Here is a 16,676-nt window from a genome sequence, read left to right on the forward strand (position 1 = left end):
CCCCAGCACCAGCCGCTCCTGCAGCAGCAGGGTGGGTCATAGCCTGGATGTTGTTCCCAATCCCGCCGCTGTAGTTGTAAATAGTGTTAGCGGCGGCCACGTAGATCATCTCAGAGAAAGGGCTACCCTGAACACGTCCGATCTCGGAAGCTAAGCAGGGTCAGGTCTGGTTAGTACTTGGATGGGAGACTGCCTAGGAAACCAGGTGCCGTAGACTTAGAGGAAGGCAATGGTAAATCACCTCTAAATACATCTTACCATGAAAACCCTATGAATACATCCAAAAAGATTCATAGGGTCGCCATAAGTCATCGACTTGAAGGCATGTAACAACAAGAAGAAATAATTTATTAAGAAATGGAATAAAGGTCAGACATGTTTGTGTGCAAAGTTCAAATGTATATGAGACAAGCACGCACAGTGAGAGTAGTGGGTGGCTTGTTTAATTTACATCCTACTTTTTGTTTCTTGAACTCAAAGCAACGTACACAGTAATACTTTGTGTTCTCTCATCCAGGTGCTGATCAGGCAGCATACCCAGTCCTGTTGCGCTTCAATCAAGTTTGTTGCACGGCGTGCCTCTAGACCAGGGATGGGGAACCTGTGGCCCTCCAGATGCTGCTGGATTACAGCTCCCATAATCCCTGACCATTGGGCTGATGGCTGGGGCTGATGGGAGTTGGAGTCCAACAGCATCTGGAGAGCTACAGGCTCCCTGTTCTAAGCCATCTCTATGATGCCATATTCCTTGTCTTGCTCTGCTAATTTAACATCTGTAATTGGACAGAGATCCTTGGTCTCTCTTGAGTCTGAAATGAGTTGGAATCAAACTTTTACATAAATTCTAGTTCAGCAATGTTGTATGAGTGCTTAATGTCTGCCTGCCCCCTCCTCAGCTCAAAACTTAAGACCAGGAAAAGAGGTGCAGGAGAACTTCCCTTGGTTTACTGTATGTAAGGGTGAGGACAGAACCCCGTCCCTTGGGGGTATTGGGTCCTGGCAGCAAAATTTAACAAGGACAGGAAAAACTTATAAATTATAATAGACTATAATATGAGCTAACAGATTGCAACTTAAAAATAAGTGCATGATACAGAGAGGAATAAACTGATCAGCACTTATGCATCCTTTGGGCATATTCCTTCAGGCTGCCTCAGTGGAAAAGATGAGAAATGGGGCTCATCCCATCAGCTTTGTTGGAAGACCAGCTCCATCAGGCAACTCCTGCCCCTGAACTCGTTCTATGCCAACTGGCCATTATAAGACCTGCTAGTTGCCCAAGTTTGCTTTTTTCCTCTTCCCTCCCTGTCCCTTTTCCTTTGTGTGTTCTGTTTTTTAGATTGTAAACCTGCAGACAGGGACTGTCTTGTTTTAACTAATTGTATGTAAACCACTCTGGGGAGCCTTTTGGCCTGAAGAGCGGGGTACAAGAAGTCTATATCAGTAGTTTCCATGGCCCACCTGAAAAATGCTTACGGTCTTGGTGGACCATTTAATGTTTTTTCTGCTTCATGCAGGAATTGCAAGGTGTCATCATAGATGCTCTATGACTTTTAATAGTATTTTATTGCTGCTTTTATTTCTTATATTGTATTTTATTGTATTACAATTTGAATTCCTCAGAATTCTACAGAATTCAGACTGTAAACATTCTCCACAGACATGCCACGGACCACATGAATGAATGAATCTAGTGGACCACTGGTGGTCCATGAACCAGTTTGGAACCGCCTTGGTCTATATAAATTAACATTAACAGCGCATCTCTCCTTTCTATTAAGCTCCTTGCATATTAAGACTGTGACCTGCTTTTATAGGAGTATTCAATGTGGCCATGGAACAGTTCATGAAGTGTACCACTTTAGAAGGGTGGGTAGTGGCTCACCAGTTGGCCACATACATAAGAAATGGCTACACGTAGAAAACTAGGGGGTGGTAAGGCTAGTCTAGCATATTTCTCCCTAACATGCAGCAGCTTGTGTGTGTAAAGGGTTTTTTTTGTATAAAGGACCATTTGACCATGTGATTCTCTGTATCTGCAGCCTGAAGCAGTTGAGCCACGGTAGTCTTGCCTGTTATTTTGTGTGGACCAGATCAGTTAGGCCCACCTGTGAATTCAGTCTTGGTGTGACAAAATAATAGGACAGCTCTTAGCAGGGCTTTCTCTGTTGTGGCCCTTTCATTTATAGATCTCGTCTTCCAAGGGAAACCTCATAAGAGTAATGTGAGGGTAGAGAAGCCAAGCGATTCACATGAATTTGTGGACCAAGCCTTCCTGTTTGAGGACAGAGTTGGGAAACTCGGCTTTGAAATGGTCAAGTAGGCTTGCCATGTCTCTGTGTTTCATTTGAAGTTTCAGGGCAAGAAGTTAAAATCTGAGAGATGTTGGAATAAAAGGATGGCTTTCTTCTATTTGACTTGAGAAGTTCTCTTCTTGCTATTGGCTGCACCCCATGCCCCACAGGGCTTCAGCTAGGCTGTGCCCCAGGGCCCACTTGGTGACATCCTCTTCTCCACACCCCATGATATGGTACTTGGCCCCACCCCCTCACTGCAAGGCTCCGCCTCTTGAGACAGCAGCCAGCTTTAAAAGTCACAATTATTAGGCAACAACTGTTTTAATAGTATCTTTGATTGACTATATGAGTTAAATGTGGCAAAGCAGTTAGAGTGTTGGACTCTAACCACTGGGCGACCGGTGACCTTGGGGCAGTCACTGGGGCAGTTGTGAAGATAAAATGGAGAGGGGGAGACCTATGGGGGAGAACCTTGAGCTCCTTGGAAGAAAGGTGGGATAGAAATGCAATACTAAATAAATAAATATATATATTCAGTTAACTAAAAATCTGAGTATGAGAGAATAGTTTTACAGAGATAAGATGTACCCCGAGTGTGTGTGTTTAGGATAATGCATGCATGTCTTGCAGCCTACCATCATCCTTGATGGGGCAATCACACCTTCTCTGGACTCTCACACACTCTCATTCTAAATGCATTTATGAAAAAGGCACTTGCTAGCTGCATTTATTTGTAAGTATTTGAGAGTAATTTGGTTTATTTCTGCACGCTAATTTATGGGAGGCACCTTAACACTTCTCAAAACTAACCCCCCCCTTTCCACTTCCAAATCTAAAAAGAGGGGTGACAAAAATTTCAGATTCGTGTGCAAAGATGCACATTTCTAGGAAGGTGGGCACACTTTGGCTTGGGAGGGCATTTCTCTGCCATAAATCTTAACACTGCATTGCACACAAATGCTCCCGTCCTAAACACATTCCTCTGAAGTACGCCTTATTCACCTTGGTGGAGCTGACTTTCAGGTAACTCCTTAATCTGTTTACAGGACTTTACATTTTAGATGCTTCATTAATTAAGGTGATTATCATGTATTTTTACTTATGCTCTGCTGCAAGTCTCTTGGAGGCAGTTTTTGCCTAACAAGCGACTAACAAGTTCAACAGGAATTCATGATCAATAAGAAAGCAAGCATATTTAGGATAGCATCTTGGTTTTCCCGTCTAGTTTACCAATCGGTTATAATTGTGTATATAAACGTGACTGTCCTTCAGACAACCAGAGAAGTCCAGTAGGGGCGATTGCGGTGGAGAGGAGGCGCTTGCCCCCTTGGCGCTTAGAAGGAAGGGATGGAAAGATCTGCCTGTTTCGGTTTTCTCATATCGTTTCGGAAATTGCGAATTCGATCAATTCTGCTTGAGATGCGAACTGAAGCGAACTTCTCCCCCATCCCTAGCAGAAGGTCGCATATTCAAGCCCGCGGGCGTTTCCATTACAAAGGCTCCCTCGCTGGTCCAATTCCTTGGCGAGAGCGGTGGCCCGACCCAGTCCAGGGCAGCCCCACACCTTCATTCCAGTGTTGTTTTTTTCTTGGATTGCCGCTTCCCTTGGGGATGAGCTGTACTTCAGCGGCACAGCATCTGCTTTGCATGATGCAGAAGGTCCCGGGTTCAATCTCCGGCATCTCCAGGTACACTTGGCCTGAAACCCTGGAGAGCAGCTGCCAGCCAGAGTAGACTGTATGGAGCTACATGGACCATTGGTCTGACTCAATAGAAGACAGCTTCCTACGTCCCTCCCCACGGGACAGTCTGGCGGCGGCGGCTGCCTCCCAGCGCTGGCGCCCTTCCAGTTTCCTGTTTGACGTCACGGGCAGCTCTACCGCTGCCTCCGCCTCCTGCTGCCCCAGCTTGTTGCTGCTGCTGCTGCTGCTCTTTTTACAACTTGGGCTGCATTTCAGATGTAACCCGAAAAGTCCCCCCCTCCCCAAGCGGGGCAACCTCAGCTGCCGCCTGGAAGGAACGCACTGCGCTTTACTCCCGTGGAGAGTTGATTCTCTCTCTCTTGCCGGGGGGGGGGAATCCGGATTGCTTTGCCTCTTCCCTCCCCACCCCCACCTCTCGCTGCGGTTCTGTGCACGCCAAGAGTGCGAGGAAGATTTTTAGGGAGGAGGGGGCGAAAAGCAAAGCACTTGACGGGTTCAAGGTGCTAGTCCCCAAGAACTCGGGAGCATGCATCCGTGCTGTCTCGACTAGCCGCCGCCGCTTTTTGCAGCCAGCCGGAATTGCCTTTTGCAGGGCACAAAATCACCCCTCCGAGGCGTGCCGTTTGCTGTTCTTTCGCTTCTGGGAAACCACCATGGACAGAAAACAAGGTAGATGTGTTGCAACGGTTGAAAGAAAGAAGGGAAAAAGCAAACCCGCAACAGAGAGCGATTGCAATTCAGATATTTTCCCCAAGATTCGTTAAAATGCCCTCTGCAGTTGCTACCCATTTTTTTTTTTTGCAAGGAGAGTCTGGCCAAGAGTTGGAGGAAACTTGTATGCTTTTTTTGGGGGGGGGAGATGCTGGGAACAGCCGGAGGGTAGGATGGGGGGGCGCTGAAATGTCATCCTGGTACAACCATGAGCGTGCAAAAAGTTCTGCAAGACGAGACTTGGTGGTGGTGTATTCTGTACGTGTGCGCGCGCGGAAACGTTTTTTCTATTGCACAATTCCCCGTTTTCTCTCTTCCTCCCCCCGCGTTATTATTCCCGAAAGCATTTTAATTTTGCATGGTGCCTGCAGCTTCCCCTCCCTTTCAAAGTTCTGATTTTAGCTTGGCAGTTGACAGGTAACACTCTCTGGGGTTGCCTTTGCAGCTGCCGCTGATGGTTCCCCCCCTTTTTTTTCTTTGCACAGGCCGCTGTGACTTTGAAGGGGGCTGCTTATGAGCTGCTTTTTCCTCTCTGCTTTTTTTTATTTCCTCCCCCTCCGCCTCCTTTGCAACTTCTGCAAACAGAAAAGTAAATCGGCCTTGCAGGAGAAAGCTTTCTAAGGGTCGGACTGGACGATGGGCGTCAGCTTCCAACTCCCTTCCCCCACCGGTTGAGAGCCTTGCAATGTCCACAGTTCGTGTATGCGTGCGCGCGCGCCTGTGCTCGCGCACCTAAGAGCACCTCTGGTTTTCAGTTTTCAAACCAACGTGTGCTGTCAACTCGTATTTTACTCCTCTTAAGCCCTTACCTCCCCTCTCTCTAATGCTAGAGTCAGTTGTGGTTATATCCTGGAGTGCAGGGCTATGCACTCTGCACATGCTTAATGGCATACTTTTGCCTCTTGTGCATGCTTTCGAAACAAAGTGCACAGTATGACTTGCAAAGTGTGTATTTTGTGTGTGTGTGTGGGGAACCTGATTGTGCAGAAAGGTCTCCTAAGAAAATAACTCCATATTGGGTCTCCAAGTTCAGGATTCCATGTGCGTCCTTGCATGTCTGCTGGATTAGTGCATGACTGCCAACTATCTCTGGTGTCTGGATGGAATTCCTGAGAATTCATTGAATTTGCATATGTGCATTAAGCAAGCTTCCAGCTCTCATGCCTGAAGAGAATAGTTCATCAGTAGAAAGAAAAGTTTGCAAATGCGTACAAAACATTTGTCGTATCTCTAACAGGAAGGGGTAGGGTAGGGCTTCAAGTGCTCCTCCTTTCTCTGTCCTTTCCTCTTACATGCATGCTTGCAGTGCGCGCTGCACAGACTGGCTTTGGCTTTGTGGCCTCAACCTTGCCCTGCACCTTCTGCCATCCTTGGGGTGGTCAGACTCTAAGCCTTCAGAACACTTTGCACACCTTATTGCAGCACTCCTGTAAAGTAGGCCAATATTATCCTCCTGTTACAGATGGTAAGGCAGAGGCAGGATGATTTACCAAAGACCACCCTGTGAGTTCATGCAGAGCTGAAATTTAAGCCTTCCCAGGTCATAACTTGGGCCCTTAACCACTAGGCTTGCTCACCCAATGTCAGTTCAGGCTAGGACGCACAGCGGTGACTTTAATCACGGGGAATTTTTAGGGGAAAGGGAATAGTCTCTCCCCATCTCTTACTGTCCCCAGCTGCTTCTTGCAATTCTGGTAGACTCCTAAAGTAGGGTGGGGGATGTTTTCCATTGCGAGGGCCACATTCACATGTGGGGAACCTCCTAGGGATGGCAAGCCAGTGGTGGGTAGGGCCAGAGGCAAAAATGGGTGGAGAAATATATGTGACTCTTGACCAGCCATGCAAAAGCGCTCAAGGACGGTGAGGAGTAGGCTTGTTGTGGGAGGTAGCCTGAGGAGAATCCTAAGGGCTAAATGGAGAGACCTGAAGGGTCGCATCTGGCCCTCGGGTCTGAGGTCCCCCCACCCCTGTCCTAAAGTAACCAAAGGAAGCTGGAGTTCCATTTGCAGATATGTGCTTGGCGAACATTTCATGATCTCTGTGGCCTCAGCCCACCTTCCCTTCTCTCATCCATGTGCCACAAGGAATGATTTTGGCACCTGAATACCTGGTCCCATACAGCTTTAAAAAGAAGAGTGGTCTGGGCAATCAATTTATTTTTATTTCAATATTCGAGGGCAGCATATCCCCCCCAAATGTAAAACTTTTAAAGAAACAATAATAACAAGACTGAGAGAAGTAATTCAACCAGCAAAAAATATTGTTGTCTAAAATGTCTGGGCAAATAAAAAAGCTCTTTAACTTGGCACTTGAAAGAACACAGTGTTGGTGTCAGGTGTGCCTCTCTCGGGAGGGCATTGTTCATTTGAGGGGGATCCTTCATTTTGAACATATATTTCATAGATCACATTCACACCATATTTTTAAAGCACATGGCTTCACCAAGGGAACTGTAGTTTAACTGTCCTGGGAATTGTAGTTCTGTAGGGGTAAGAGAGCCAGTGTGGTGTAGTGGTTAAGGTGTTGGACTATGACCTGGGAGACCAGGGTTCGAAGCCCCACACAGCCATGAAGCTCACTGGCTCATTGCCTCTCAGAGGAAGGCAATGGTAAACCCTCTCTGAATACCGCTTACCATGAAAACCCTATTCATAGGGTCGCCATAGTCCATTTCCACTTTGAAGGGGGTAAACTATTGTTCCCAGGATTCTTTGGGGGAAGCCAATGTATGGCATGGATGTGACCCTAAAGATGAAACATGGAGAAAGGTATCCCCTGTTTTTAACACATGGTCAGGTTGGTATGGAGGATGTACTCCTTCAGATACTTAAAGAGGGCCTAATCCCAGTGGGCAGAGTTTGGTGAAATCTAAGGGAAATAAGGAAGGGTTGTTGATTTAAGGCAGGGTGGGGAACTGGATCAGGCTGGCAAGTCAGATCCTTATCTCTACTGCCCCTGTGGGGCCAAATTTGGCAGGTGGGTGGGAGTTGGCCACCTGTCACAATTGCCCGATGTTGCAGTGATGTCCGGTGACCTATTTTTACTCACCCAGTTTGAAATCAAACCACATGGGCAAAAAAGTGCTTCCCTAGCCCTGTCTGTCAGCTGATTGTTGGTGCTTGGGTAGCGCTGATCTGCTGATTGGCCCAGCCTGTCAAGCCCCTTTTGTCCAAACCTTGCCTTTATCTGCTCTGCGTCTGACGTCCTACATGATGACAGGTGTAGTTCAAGTGAGTGTGGCTTGGCAGAAACTGCCTTGTGGGGCCAATTAAGTCCGCGGGCCGGAGGTTCCTCACCCCTGACTTAAAAGTATGCCTATCCTTGCTGTTCCTCTCTCAGCCAGCTATTTAGCTTTTCACCAACAACCTTCACAATGAGTTTAGCTGTTTGCCTTTTTAAAAATATATATTTTAAATTCTGCCAGACCTTTTTACCCAAGCATTCAAGGTGGCTAATGCAGCCTTTCCCAATCTGGCAGCCTCCAGATGTTGCTGGGCGATAACAGCTATCATCTTATAATTAGCTATGGTGGCTGGGGCTGATGGGATTTGTAGCCCATGAACATGTGGAGGTCACCAGGTTGCAGAAGACTGGATTAAGACATTTTAGAAAAATCAAAATGCCTGAAATTGTCAAACAGAACCCAATTTAACCTACAGCCGCAGGACAATGACTGGAGAGTGCCAGCCCTTCCCCAGAATCAAACAATACTGCTTTTACATGGTGTTGAAAAGATGAGAGCAGACATCAAGCAAAACCTCTCTAGGGAGGGAAACTCTAGCCTTGGTACCACCACTGAGAAAGCCCTGTTGATAATCACCACCTTCCTAACTTCCAGTGGCAATAAAAACCTAGAATGGGACCAGACATGAATAATTGTTAGTATTGCTCCATCTAATAGCAAACTTGACTGGGGAAAGATGACAGGATTGTTGTTAAATTGGGGCTACTGAGAAATTAGAGGGAGATATTGGTATGCTCAGAGGAAATAGGAGGTTTGCAGAAATATACCCATCTTTTGAAAACCCAATGAGGACTCGTGGAATGCTAAGTGGGGGGAATGGAATGGATTACTCTGGAAGGGGGTGTAGCTGACTGGATGGAACCCTCAACAGGGGCACTCCACATTGCAATGCTTTATTAGCAGTCCCACTTCCCTAATGAAGACTGAGGATGCTCAGTGACCACATAATGCCGAGGTCTATTTGTGGGGAGGGAAGACTAGAATGGTGTATTCTGGAAGAGACGCTGGCTGGCTGGCTGGAACCTTGAACAGGAGTGCTTCACACTGCAACACTTTGTTGCAGGCCCTATTTTTATCATTACTATTATTATTTCTTTTTTTCAAGGAGCTCATAGCAGCCTGCTACCAGCCCTGTGAGGTTGCTCAGGTTGAAAGAGTATGATTGGTCACAAATTTTCCTGGGCAACCTTGGGCCAGAGTGGGAATTTGAACCCAGGTCTCCTGGGTGCACATGACTTCAGTTGATCATTTTGTGCCCTGGGAATGTGCCCTGTTGCTCCACTCTGGTTATATGCTGCCCTGATCTTAATTTATTTTCTAAAGATATATTTTTTCCCATTCACCCTCCAACAACCTACATTCTCTGAAAGCCAGAATCTTGTGCTAACAGTATGTTAGTTTTTTTCAGACTGGTAACAGAAGTTTCCTGCCCTCTGCTGAGATTTCCTATCACATGTCGGTTGGAGAGAGGAGCTGTGATTCTCTTAAGATTCAAAGCCCTCCTCTTACCACATTGAGATCTGCAGGCTGGAGAATACCAAGTGAAATGTTTTGTGTTGTCCCCTGCAGAATTGGTAATCCAGAATAAAACGAAGGAGCTGTGTAATGTTTTTGGGAATGAATACCAGGAAGGCTCGGGAAAATCCAGGCTCAGGTTTTCGAATAATCTTAACTGCAACAATAACAACAAAAATCTTAAGAATTTTGGGGAAAGACTTGAGTGTACAGCTGCTTCCCAGACATTTGATGCTTGTTGCTAAATGCTTAATTCTGAGTTCCAAGAATTGGAACAGATTTTCTATCTGTGAATGGCAGTGACATATCATTAATGTAAAAAATAGCAAGCCTAATTCCCTGGATGATTTTGGGTGCATACATGGAGAGTTTTCATGTGTTTAGCACAAGCTGTGCGTTGGGAAAATTGAAGGAAGGCCTAATGGTGAAAGAGAAGGTAGCATACCTCTAATTCTGTTACTGACTTGGCCCCATACTCTGACTATCATCTTCTGCAGTTTAAAAGTTAAAAAATTGCATGGCTGATATTTAATTAATTTAAGAAATTTAACATTGAAGTCTATTATAATTTCGGGCGTACTCAGTAAGAACCAACTGTCAGTGTTCTAAAAACCAGACTAACAGCTGCTTGGCTTGGCTAATCAGGTGACTGTGAAAGACCAACCCAAATTGTGTTTGCATTTTGACAAATTTGTAGGGTAGTCCAATATCTCAGAGAGGAGGTCCGGTCTCCCTCTCCCCTGGTGCATTCACTATAGTTGCCCAGTTTCCCTGCTTTTTCAAGTTTGATAGAAATATCTGTTGGCTATAGGTATGTTCTTAAACCGCAAGGGTTTTTTTTGCCTATTAGTGAATTTGTCCATGGTCAAGAATCACCAAATATTCCGCAAAGCCCAGAATGCCACTGTGCAGGTGGCAGCTTATCTTTCAATATGATTCTTGGTGTCAGTTTTGTTAACAAGGGTATGTGTGGGGGCTACTTGCCTCCTCTTCCTGCTCCAGTTTGGGGCAAACCTTTGGCATCGAACAGTGTGTCCTATGGCTGTCTGCTCTAAATGCAGGCATTTTTTTGAGAAAAGTCATGTTTTGGCTACTAATGCCAGCAAAATGTTGCAGGACCCAATTCCCAACACAGCTACACAAAAGTCAGCACATTTCTCATTCTGGGCCACACAACACTGGCATGTGTGCAGGCCAGTAATAAAGCGTGTAAATCGTTGATGGTTTTTGTTATTGCATTGTGAAAACCCATCCCCACCCTCAAAGGTAGGTTAGGAATCTGTTTGTAAATAAACGTCTGCTACTGGCTTTGCAAAGCTCACGGAGCATCAGCAAAAACCTTTGTTCTGGTAGTCTTAAGAACAAAAGAACCCTGCTGGATCAGGCCAGTGGCCCATCTAGTCCAGCATCCTGTTCTCACAGTGGCCAGCCAGATGCCTATGGAAAGCCTGTAAGCAGGACCTGTGTGCAGCAGCCCTCTTCTCATGTGCAATTCCCAGAAAAGGGAATTCATTGGCATACTTCCACTGACAGTGGAGGGAGAACATAGCCATTGTGGCTAGCAGCCACCATAGTCTTACCCTCCATGAGACAGAACAGAAGAGCTCTGCTGGATCAAGCCAAATGCCCATTTAGTCCAGCATCCTGTTCTCACGGGGGCTGACCAGATGCCATTGCCTGTAGGTAGCCCGCAAGCAGGACCTGAGTGCAACACCATCGCTCTTCTCACTTGTGATTCCCTGCAACTGACATTCAGAGGCACAGTGCTTCTGTCTAAGCACCTCGGGAGGAAGGCAGGCTCCAAAGCTTCATGTGATCTGCTAATTGGTTCAGCAAGTGAGCAGTCCTGTGATTCCCAGAGCAATGACTTTACCACCGCCACCCCGCATGGCATTTACTTAAAGTGCAATTCCTGCTGGAGGGGGGAATTTTAAACCAGTTGGAATTCTCTCTCTGTACTTTTTGGTTTGTCATCCTTCTGATTGCTCACAAAGTATTCGGACAAGTGTCAGCTGAGCCTAAATCTCCTTGTGCTATTTATAATTTTCCTTCACCCGGTGTGTATGTGCGCGTGCATGTGTGTTTGTGTGGCGATGAGGAGGTATACAAGGCAAGGAGGGAAAAGCTGCAGCTTTGGGAAAGCAATGTGAAACTGTAGCCATAGCAATGTTGACAAGGCCTCCGCAACAAAAAGGTGGATTTTCCAGCACAGCTTGTTGGGTTAGGAACAGGTCACCCAAATGTGCATATTTTCATGCATGTTCCTGGCTTGAGGTGTTTCCTAGATGCTGATGGGTCAGAAGGGTGGAGATAGCAATGCAACCTGAGGTTACAAACCATCCTATAATCTTAGTGTTGCAATGGGACTGAGGAAATACAAATGTAACTAGTGTGCAAGGACTGTGGTGGTTGGTTTAGATTTCTTCCTTTTTTTTTTAAACAAGCTGCATCCTGAAGATCTGTGTAGGACAAGGTTGGCATCTAATTTGCCAATATTCTGCCACCCTGTGGAGTGACGACTCTAACCTAGACGGGTCCTTCCAGAGTGTTTTTTCCCACCAGGTTATTCTGCAACATGTCACTGACACAATAGTGGTGGATTTATACTGTTTATAATAGTGGTGGACCATCCAGACATCATTCCACTTTATTAGTTCTGCAATGCTTCCCCAGTGTTGCTATGTTATCACCGTTTGGAGGCGCACTCTTGCTCTATAGTGCAGAAGATTGGTGCCATAAAAAATTACAGGAGTTCACCAGGAAACAAATCAAATTTGTCTGTCCTGAAAGGGTTGCAGGTGCAAACAGTATTGAAAGTGGGATTGCATGTAACTGCCCTGATACCATCATGATAACAAATAATCACGAATGTACAATAAAAAGGGCATCTGGAGGGGCCCCTTCGCCCTTGATCCCTGAAAAATTAGGATTTGCTTGAAACATGGTACTAGCACTCATGATTGTGGAGGAAAGGGTGTGAAGATTCAGAAGCCTATGAAAGACTTTCCAGTGTTACAGGAATGAGCAGCTGTGCTTTCTTCCTGGTGAGCAGAGTTCTCTCTGCACTCATGTGGGAACTTTGGAGAAGTGTGACATGTAATGTAATTGTGGTCACAGTGTCCAAGCTTCCTGATAAGCTCAGTTTTTACTTATAGAATAAATCTCTAGACCTCAAGATTCTTAGGATGTGCTTGGAAGCATGTGGATGATGCCTGTTGAAACCTCAGAGGCCAAAGACGCATCTCAGTAAGACTTCCAGGAGGCAGGGCTTCAGTGGCTGGCATTGTTCCTTGCCCTTCCCGATGATAAGCACAGTGAAAATAAATTGAGCAAAATAGCAAAGCATTGCAGAATCACTCAAGGAAAATAAGCCAACTGGCGTAATTTATGCAAGCTGCAGAATTTCATTTTCTCTTGATGCATGATTTTGGGTTGCCTAGAAAGATGCAAACTTTTCATTTTTACAGTTTTTCTTTTTTTAGCGTGGGGGGCATATGCCCATGCCCCATGGACTGTTGTTGGGGTCTCTGTCTGTCTTTCTTGTTTCTGGCCCTTAACTCTCAGGACCTTTTTTGTTGCCACCTGTTCCATATTTCCAGCCCTTCTATTATTATTATTATTATTATTATTATTATTATTATTATTATTATTATTATTATATATTATGTATTTATACCCCGCCTTTTGGCCAAGGGCCCTCAAGGCGGCTCACAAAGAAATGTAAACACAAGTATAAAAATACAACAATGAAAGCAATACAATTTACAAAAATTAAACTAAATAACAAATAACATTATTAAGGAAAAAAATGTCCAGGAAAGAAACTCAGAATAAATTACATACATAAATTCTGCAGAAGTTCCTATCACCAGAGTCCACTAATAAATGATAACAGAAGGACATTCTTTTTGAAACTGGTGTCTAGTCAGAGGGCAAAATTAAGGGTTTTTCCATGCCTTTTGGAATGTCGCCATGGAGAATGTGCACCCTTAGCTATGAAAAGATTTACAGTACATGACACTAGACAGACCAGCCTTGTAGTTAGTCACTTAGAGTGACTAAGGGATTGTTCACACAATAACTCGGTCTGGGGTTTAGCCCGTGCCAGGTTCTAGGTGGGCCAGGTCACCCTCTCTCCTGCCCCCACCGCAAGCCACAATTGAAAATGAAATGATCTGCCTTCAAGCCAATTCCAACTTATGGCGACCCTATGAATAGGCTTTTCATGGTAAGTGGTATTCAGAGGTGGTTTACTGTTGCCTTCCTCTGAGGTTGAGAGGTAACGACTGGCCCAAGGTCACCCAGTGAGCTTCATGGCTGTGGGGATTCAAACCCTGGTCTCCCAGGTCGTAGTCCAACACTGTTAACCACTGCACCACACTACTCTCAAGCCACCACTAACCTACATTTTTAAGCTTGGGAGCGGATGGAAAATTTTTCATGGGGAAAAAAAAAATCAGGAAACATCCCATTTCTAAAAATGCTTTGTTTTGTTAAACTGAATTAGTAGCATTATGAAGAGGTGTGACACCAGTCAAATTGGTCAGTTTTAAAGTTGAATTAATTGCAACTTAAAATTGCAAGTGGCTAGATAGCATGCATAGGTGTACTGATTTGGGGTGTGTGTGTGCTAACATTGAATGTGTTAAAAGCTTTTCAGTGCTTTCATTCACCACCACCACCCTGCCTTAATGTTTAAACAATGTAAGGAAACCTCATGCTGTGTCTTGAAATATTTCCAAGCATTCCAGTAAAATTACTTTCCAAGTAAAGCTTTGCATTGTTTAAATGTTACATTAAAATTTGCTTAATGGATTCCCCCCCCCAAAATAAAATAGTTCAATTCATACATTTTGCCTTTTGGAGTTCAGATCACAATTTAGGGCAATGGAAAATCTTTGCATTTCAATTTTTTTCCAGAGAACCCATATCTCTTGGAAAGGGATCCTACACAAAGGGGGCCGGGAGCCTCTGCCCCCTCCTCTCTCGCTTGGAGCTAGATTGGGGGGGGGTTGCTTCAGCACTTTGCTTTCCAGGTGCTGCAAGCTGACTGCTTCCCCTTTCTAGATTGGAACCAAATCAAATCCCAAGCTTCCTCTGAACGTTTCGACTGTGAAGGGACGAAAGAGACCATCCCTCTTGCTGTAGGCCCCAGTTGTCAATAGGGAGAAATTTGATTTGGTTGGCATTTTAAGGCAAACTTACCTGATTCACACTTCCCGAAATGCTTCCCCAAATTTTGTGGTGCAGTTCTCCACCCAAGTAGTGTGTCCAAAAATGTATATACCAGGGTAAAGCGTGCACAAAAATGAATTTTTCAATGCAAAAAATGTCCAATATGCATTGTAGTGTGGAAAATTGCACACAAACATATATCTTGTCAGGGAAATTTGCACCACGCATTTACATGAAGACTTTAAAAAAATCCATAGTGATGTGGAATTGCAGAGAACTGAATTTAAGACTGGAGAAGAGAGAAACTGAGGAACGCTGACATATTCACCTATTTCTCCCCACCAAAGTTGGGGGAAAGCCTGAGGCTTGTTCAGCTTGCCAGAAGCTATCTAGATGGGCCTTTGAATCACACAGTTGGAAGAGGCCTGTAAGGCCATCAAGTCCAACCCCCTGCTCAATGCAGGAATCCAAATTAAAGCATTCCCGACAGGTGCCCATCCAGCTGCGTCTTGAATGCCTCCAGTGTTGGAGAGCCCACCACCTCCCTAGGTCATTGGTTCCATTATACCACTTTAACAGTTAGGAAGGTTTTCCTGATGCTCAGCCGAAATCTGGCTTCCTGCACCTTGAATCCATATTCTGTGTCCTGCACTCTGGGACGATTGAGAAGAGATCCTAGCCCTCTTCTGTGTGGCCACTTTCAAGTACTTGAAGAGTACTATCATACCTTCACTCAGTCTTCTCTTCTCCAGGCTAAACATGCCCAGTTCTTTCAGCCTCTCCTCATAGGGCTTAGTTTCCAGTCCTCTGATCATCCTTGTTGCCCTCCTTTGAACTCGTTCCAGTTTGTCTGCATCCATCTTAAAGTGCAGGGTCCAGAACTGGATGCAGTACTCAAGATGAGGCCTAACTGTTGCTGAATAAAGGGGAACCAATACTTAACGGGATTTGGAAACTATATTTCTATTAATGCAGCCTAAAATAGCATTTGCCTTTTTTGCAGCCACATCACACTTTTGGCTTATATTCAGCTTGTGATTAACAACAATCCCAAGATCCTTCTCGCATGTAGTAACTGTGCATTTGGTTTCTTTTTTCTGTGTGTTGAACTTTGCACTTATTTCTGTTAAATTTCATTCTGTTGCTTTCAACCCAGTGCTCCAGCCTATCAAGTTCACTTTGAATTTTGTTTCTGGGCTTCAGGTATTAGCTATCCCTCCCAGTTTTGTTATCATCTGCAAATCTGATCAGCATTCCCTGCACCTTCTCATCCAAGTCATTACCAAAAATAAAGAGCGCTGGGCCCAGGACCGAGCCCCGCGGTACCCCACTCGTTACCTCCTCCCAGTTTGAGAAGGAACCATTGATAAGCACTCTTTTAGTACAATGCTGTAGCCAACTGTGGATCCACCTGATAGTTGTTCCATCCAGCCCACATTTAGCTAGCTTGCTAATCAGAATATTTGGCCTGATCCACAAGACTCTTCCTGTGATGATTATAAGATGTACTGTTTATACAAAGAGTACCTATTGTAGAATACGTCCTAATCATCATGTCTCCTCTGCTCAAGTCTGTGGGAGCCGGTTCAGTAATATACTGCCTGTACATTTTCTTTCTCAGTAAGCCAATTGGCATGAACCTCCTTGTCTTTAATAATAATAATAATTTAATTTGTGTGTCGCCTATCTGGCCTATGGCCACTCTGGGCGACGTACAATTCAATTGCAAATGCATCACAATAAAATACAAATAAAATATAACATAACAGTAAAATAGTAACAGTTCAGAGTAATAGGCAATTTGTGCTAAAAATTAACCCTCCCCGGAAGTCCCAAAGGCCTGTCTGAAGAGCCAGGTCTTCAAGGCTTTGCGGAATACGTTCAGGGAAGGGGCATGCCGAAGATCATATGGGAGGGAGTTCCAGAGAGTGGGGACCGCCACTGAAAATGCCCTCTCTCTAGTCCCCACCAACCTAGCTGTTTTAGTTGGTGGGACTGAGAGAAGGTCCTGAGTGGCTGATCTTGTCAGGC

At 45.1% G+C, this 16,676-nt stretch overlaps 1 protein-coding gene across 2 annotated transcripts in view; it reads left to right on the plus strand.

Moving 5' to 3' along the window:
• MAP2K3 (mitogen-activated protein kinase kinase 3) overlaps positions 1-16,676 on the plus strand; it is a 93,143-nt gene that overhangs the window by 42,064 nt on the left and 34,403 nt on the right. The window contains exon 1 of one of the 2 annotated variants that reach the window (XM_061599570.1): positions 4,178-4,669. The exons of the other annotated variant lie outside the window; for it this stretch is intronic. Within the exon in view, the coding sequence (XP_061455554.1) occupies positions 4,654-4,669 (16 nt within the window). The 5' untranslated portion in view covers positions 4,178-4,653. Of the gene's footprint in view, positions 1-4,177; positions 4,670-16,676 lie in introns of those variants that run through there. 2 annotated transcript variants of the gene reach the window in all.

This window comes from Rhineura floridana, chromosome 17 (assembly GCF_030035675.1).
Source record: "Rhineura floridana isolate rRhiFlo1 chromosome 17, rRhiFlo1.hap2, whole genome shotgun sequence".
Lineage (NCBI taxonomy): Eukaryota > Metazoa > Chordata > Lepidosauria > Squamata > Rhineuridae > Rhineura > Rhineura floridana.